The 5592-nt window shown below is 55.7% G+C and overlaps 1 protein-coding gene across 2 annotated transcripts; it reads left to right on the top strand.

Moving 5' to 3' along the window:
• The first annotated feature begins 537 nt into the window (after window positions 1–537).
• Window positions 538–5095, top strand: CBLN1 (cerebellin 1 precursor). 2 transcript variants are annotated; one of them, XM_063410919.1, is made up of 3 exons: window positions 538–2657; window positions 2860–2979; window positions 4177–5095. In XM_063410919.1, exons 1-3 carry the CDS (start codon window positions 1545–1547, stop codon window positions 4189–4191), a joined length of 1248 nt encoding a protein of 415 aa, XP_063266989.1. In that variant the 5' UTR covers window positions 538–1544; the 3' UTR covers window positions 4192–5095. The 2 variants fall into 2 exon arrangements, with proteins under 2 accessions (XP_063266989.1, XP_063266988.1); XM_063410918.1 differs by having other exon boundaries at window positions 542–2657; window positions 4131–5095.
• The last annotated feature ends 497 nt before the right edge of the window (window positions 5096–5592 follow it).

Here is a 5592-nt window from a genome sequence, read left to right as displayed (position 1 = left end):
CTTGTCTGCCTGCCCACCTCCTGTGTGAGGTAAAGAGACAAATTTGTTCATTTTCCCAGGTGCTCCTTTCTTGTTCTTTCTGGTAACTCCATGCACCAAGCCATCGGAGTTGCCGTGGAGCTTGGGGGGAGAAGGCCCACCCAGCCTCCTGCCAAGGGGTCACCCATGAAACAACTCCAGCTCTGGCACAGCCTCCTGGACTCACATCCACAAGCTGCATCTAAAGAGCTCTATAGCACGGGAGAATGGATTCTTGTCATGCACAAGAAGTGTCTTACAAGAGAAATACATGAATATTTTTTATGAGTCGTGTGTTGAAAAACATGTATGTTTCTTTGAGCCAAGCACTCAAAAAAAATTAAAAGGGCAGAGTCGTGCTCCTTCAGTTTCCATTTCCCCAAGGCATCTCACCAAAATGACAAGAATGCAAAATGCTCATTTTCACTAACTTTAATTTGGCTTAGCCTTATTAGTTATAATAAATATAATATAATATATAAAATACAATTAGAAATATTAATTTTATTTTAAAGTTTCTGATTCTGATTTCAGACTCACTTAAGACTGTCAGCAGCAATAACACATTGTAAATCTTAAGCTCATGTCTCGAAGTAAAACATAACACACCTTCTAACACGCTGTGGCTCCACCCACTCACTTTCTATTTCTCGGGAGAATTTTTGTTTCTATTTTGTTATCTCCACGGCTCCATTCTGACCACTGTTCTTCCCCTATCATCGTTGTGCCACCACCCTGATTTGCAGACCGCGTCTCCGCTGCCCATCTGAGGTGCGGGGTGTTCGGACCCTCCCCGGGACGCTGCTGCTGCCATTGGCTCCCGCTGCATCCGTCCCCTCTCAGCCAGCCAGTCCCAACCCGCGGGCAGAGCCGGCACTTCACAGCCTGCCTGAACAACTTCACAGACACGCGTTTAACTTAGCGGGGCAGTCAGAGCAATAAAGTTTTATTTACGGCGGTTTTCGGGGAGAGAGCACTTTCCCAGGTAAAAAAAATCTCACGGATCACACAATTAGAACAGCACAATAAAATAAAGTAAAGCCTTTACCAAAATTCATAATGATTTGCACTGGAGCCCAGTTTTGGAGGACAGTTTCCCAGAGAAGATGCTACAAACTCCATAAAAGTTTTTATCTCTGAAGTTTAACTTTGTAAACAGATCTGCCAGTTAGAAAATAATTCTGTTCCGGTCGTCTGTTTCTCATCTCTTCATTTACAATCCCGGATGAAGATTTTTTTGACAGCACATCCAGAAAGAACATAGGTCAGGCGTCCGCCGAGACGAAACAATCTTTGCACGTTCGGAAACAAGGACGACCCTAACCCCGCGCTCCGGGCGGGTCCCGCGGCGGGGCAGGGCACGGAGAGGGACGGTCCCTGTCAGCGGGGCTCTGCCGCCCAGGAAAGGCTCCGGACGCTCTCGGAGTGTCTTGCTCAGGACGCCTTGCGGTTTAGTTCCTCGCCGGGATGCGAACGAGGCGGCTGAAGAAGACAGCGGAGCCTGGACCCTTCTGAAAGGGGGACCCATGGCGTCCCATCGCTCGGTGCGATCTCCGGCGGGAGAGGCGCGGGGTTCACGGCCGCTTGGAGACGGCGGCCGGCCTTTGCCCCGACAGCAGCCGGCTTCCTTCCAGCCCGCCTCGCCCAGCTGCACCGCGGAAAGCCCCACGGGCCCTCAGCCCGGCTTTGCACGACGCCCCGGTCCGAGCTGCTCCGCGGGAGCTCTGGAGCCCCGCCCTGCCTCAGCCCCGCGCGGCGCTCCTACCTACGGGGTGCGGTGCGGTGATGCGCGGTACCGCGCGGTGCGGTGCGGTGATGCGCGGTACCGCGCGGTGCGGTGCGGTGCGGTGCGGTGCGGTGATGCGCGGTACCGCGCGGTGCGGTGCGGGCGGCTGCCGGACCCCTGCTCCCGCGCCCGCGCCCGCGCCGCCCCACAAAAGCGGCGGCGGCGGGCGGCGGCACGCGGACTGCGCGGCCATTGGCGGCGGCGGCGCGCGGCGGGCGCCGGTTGGGCCGGGCGCGGCGGAGGCGGGCGCGGGGCGCTGACGCCAGCGCGGGGCCGGTGGGGAGGCGGGGCCGCGCCCCGCGCCGTCTTTGTGCTCGCCGGCAGCCCCGGCAGCGCCGCCGCTTCCCGCCGCCTCCCTCAGCCCCGCTCGGCGCGGCGGGCGGCTCCGCTCCGACCCGCTCGGCCCCGCTCCGCACCGCAGCGCTCCGCGCCGCGCTATGTGTGCCGGCGCTCCCGTGCCTCCTCGCGGCCGCTTCCCACCCGGCGGGGCGCGCTCGGCCCCGCTCTGAGCGCGGCGGGGCAGGGCAGCGAGCGGAGCGGAGCCCGGACGGTGCCGCCCGGCGCGGAGCGAAGGGAGCGCGGCGCCATGCGGGGCCCGGGGCTGGGGCTGGGGCTGGGGCTGCTGCTGGGCGCGGCGTGGTTGGCGTGCGGGCAGAACGAGACGGAGCCCATCGTGCTGGAGGGCAAGTGCCTCGTGGTGTGCGACTCCAACCCCACCTCCGACCCCACCGGCACGGCGCTCGGCATCTCCGTGCGCTCCGGCAGCGCCAAGGTCGCCTTCTCCGCCATCCGTAGCACCAACCACGAGCCCTCCGAGATGAGCAACCGCACCATGATCATCTACTTCGACCAGGTGGGGCGGGTGCGGCGGGGCTCGGGCGCTCCGGGGCGCGGGGCTCGGGGCGCGCCGCCGCGGGAGAAGTTGCCGGGGCCGGGCCGGGGCCGCGCCGCCCCGCGGGGCCCTGCCCGCGGGAGGGGGGCCCTGGGGGCCGGGGGGCAGCGGGGCTGGGCGGCAGTGGCCCCGCGTTGGTGCTGACGGTGCCCTTCCCTTACAGGTACTAGTGAATATCGGCAGCAACTTCGACTCGGAGCGGAGCACTTTCATCGCGCCCAGGAAAGGGATTTACAGTTTCAATTTTCACGTGGTGAAAGTGTACAACAGGCAAACCATCCAGGTCAGCCCCGAGCGCCGTCGCCGGGCTCCGCGGGAGGGAGCGGACGGGTCGGCGGCCCGGCGGGGCCGGGGCGGTGCGGGCGGCGGGGCGGGACGTGCCCCTGGGCCGCGGCGGGAGCGCAGAGCTGCAGCGATCCTCCGCTCGAGGGGACGGTGCCCAGGGGGCCGCGGAGCCCCACCAGGCCTCCGCTCGGCCGCTGTCCGTACAAGCCGTCCCGGGATGGGAGGCGGCCGCCCCCTCCCGGTTTGCCCGGGCCCTCGGACTGCCCCGTGCCGCGGAGCGCTGGCGGGAGCATCCCTGCACAGAAACCGCGGCCCCTGGCGGGCTTCTCACCCACTCTCCTGTGGCAGAAGGTTTCCTAGGGATTTGGGGCTCAGGGAGGTGCCTATGGCATGGAAACCATAATGAATCTGTGCATGTCTATGCAGCTACCCTATACGTACCTGCCTTTTCTGTGGGGTTTGGTGCATACGCTGCTCTAGGTAGGATTAATAAATTATCGGCCTGAAGCCAGGTAGCATAATCAAGACAGGGAATCTGACTGCATAATGATGCACTTTGCAAAGGTGGATGGACAGCTATATAGCACCGTTCTGCTGCGAGTGGCTTAACAGCTTTACATTGGGCAGGTAGTGCATTTTTAATGCCGGGTACAGCAGTCCCGGGATCATTAACGGGAGCTTAGCACAGCTTATTGACTGTGTTGTGGCATATTGTCTTTGCTGCCTAACAAAGGAAAACTACCCCTTGAATACACTTCAAAGGCCCTGACTCCGCGGCGGTGGCTCTGCTCCTCGCTGTCTCTGAGGTTTCGTATAAAGCCATCTCTCAATAAGTACAAGCAGACCTCTTTTCATAGCCTGAAAACACAGGCACCCTATTGAAATTCTCCAAAATAGGATCAATGTCCTTCTTTATATGCACCGTGTGTTTTGATGTGGCTGTCGGTCTAAAACAGGGGTGAAAGGCTTCTTCCTTTGGAGAACATACCTTAGCTGGGTTTAGATTGGTATTTCTTTTTTATGGGGCTGGAGTTTCAACTGTCAAAAGAGGCCTTTCCTTAACTAAGCATTTTGCCTGTTAGGCGAGCCCCAGCGGTGTCATTGTCTGACTTTAATTGACAGAGGGCTTTGTTTTATCTTGCTCTTTAGGTGAGTTTGATGCTAAATGGGTGGCCAGTGATTTCTGCCTTTGCAGGGGACCAAGATGTGACCCGAGAAGCTGCTAGCAATGGAGTCCTGATTCAGATGGAGAAAGGAGACAGAGCTTATCTAAAACTGGAGAGAGGAAACTTGATGGGAGGCTGGAAGTATTCAACATTCTCTGGATTTCTAGTGTTCCCGCTTTAAATCACTTCTCATCCAAGAAAAGGGAGAAATCTCTTACAAATTCCCAAGTCAGAGCTGGGTTTGAAGAGTCATGGACAGCAGACTTTTTACATTCAAATATTAAAGAAGCTTAATCCTGCTTAGGTTTGTGTACACCTGCTTTGAAGAATTACTACTTATTTTTGTTGTGTTGCAGCCAACAGGCGGGAGACACTATAATTGATCAAACCCCCATTTATATTCTTCTCTCTCCTCCCACAAAATTAGTTCCCATCTCTGTGTCATTGGTGTAATCTGCCATTGTTCCCCCATGGCTTCTGCCTCACACAAGTAGACTTTAGATATTTTCATTGTCCTTTACAGCATATTTTGTAGTTTTGTTTTTAAAACATGTTAATCTTGACTCTTTCTCTGAGTTTAACTTTTAAAAAGGAAAAAAAAGCAAAGTATTTTTTTGAATACATGGATGCCATGATGGAAGGGAAAATGCAATTCTTGCTGTGTACTGGCTGGCAAAAGGAAAAATTTCTACGTGAAGAACTATCCACAGCCAAGGCTGACTAGAGTATTTCAATATTTCTATGTAATTCTGAGTGATTGTGAAATTTAAGGCTGCTAAATGTTTTGATGCTTGTTTTGCTCTTGTACAACGTGGCCCAACTAAACGCCAGGAACTATATTGAACTTTTACTATTACTCTGTAATATATGTGTGAATATGGAAAATTAATTTTTGCTTTAATTCAATAAAGTTTAAATGGGACTTTTATTTTTCTTAACCAGAAATAAGGTTTCTCAATGCAGGCAGGCGGAGGGAGGAGGCTGAGCGGGGCCCGGGGCTGCTGCAGCGGGCCCGGCTCGGGGGTGCAGCCCCCGCTCCCCCGCCCGGGGCCCGCACGCCCCGCGGGCAGTGCCGGCAGCCCGAGCGCACCCGGCCATGGGAGGAAGTTTCACGCCGTCTCTGATATCCATTTATTTGTAGCATTTATCTGTATTATAGTCTTTAAACCAGATCGCATTTTATACGGCCGCCTAAAACCACCTGACCATGTGCACTCGAGGCTGGTACTATTGATTCGCTGGTATTATTTGTTTACCGTCTTTTGAAGATATAAATGCTATAATTTTGCAGTACTCAAAGAGATTACTACTTTTATTAAAAGGTGCGTTCCGAGGATTTCGATTGTATCTAAACTTTAATGTGAAATAAATCGGTGAAACGAGCCCCGGGCTGTGTGCGTGGAGCAGCGGCGGCGGCTGGAGCGGGGCTGCCCCGGCTGCAGTAC

This window comes from Prinia subflava, chromosome 13, assembly GCF_021018805.1.
Source record: "Prinia subflava isolate CZ2003 ecotype Zambia chromosome 13, Cam_Psub_1.2, whole genome shotgun sequence".
Classification (NCBI taxonomy): domain Eukaryota; kingdom Metazoa; phylum Chordata; class Aves; order Passeriformes; family Cisticolidae; genus Prinia; species Prinia subflava.
This window is presented reverse-complemented; position numbering and strand designations above follow the sequence as displayed.

Excerpts from the sequence above, each read along its gene's own strand:
- CBLN1 (XM_063410918.1), top strand. The coding sequence starts at position 1,545 with ATGGCGTCCCATCGCTCGGTGCGATCTCCGGCGGGAGAGGCGCGGGGT. Across the intron at positions 2,658-2,859 it reads TGATCATCTACTTCGACCAG|GTACTAGTGAATATCGGCAG; the intron begins GTGGGGCGGGTG and ends CTTCCCTTACAG. Across the intron at positions 2,980-4,130 it reads ACAACAGGCAAACCATCCAG|GTGAGTTTGATGCTAAATGG; the intron begins GTCAGCCCCGAG and ends CTTGCTCTTTAG.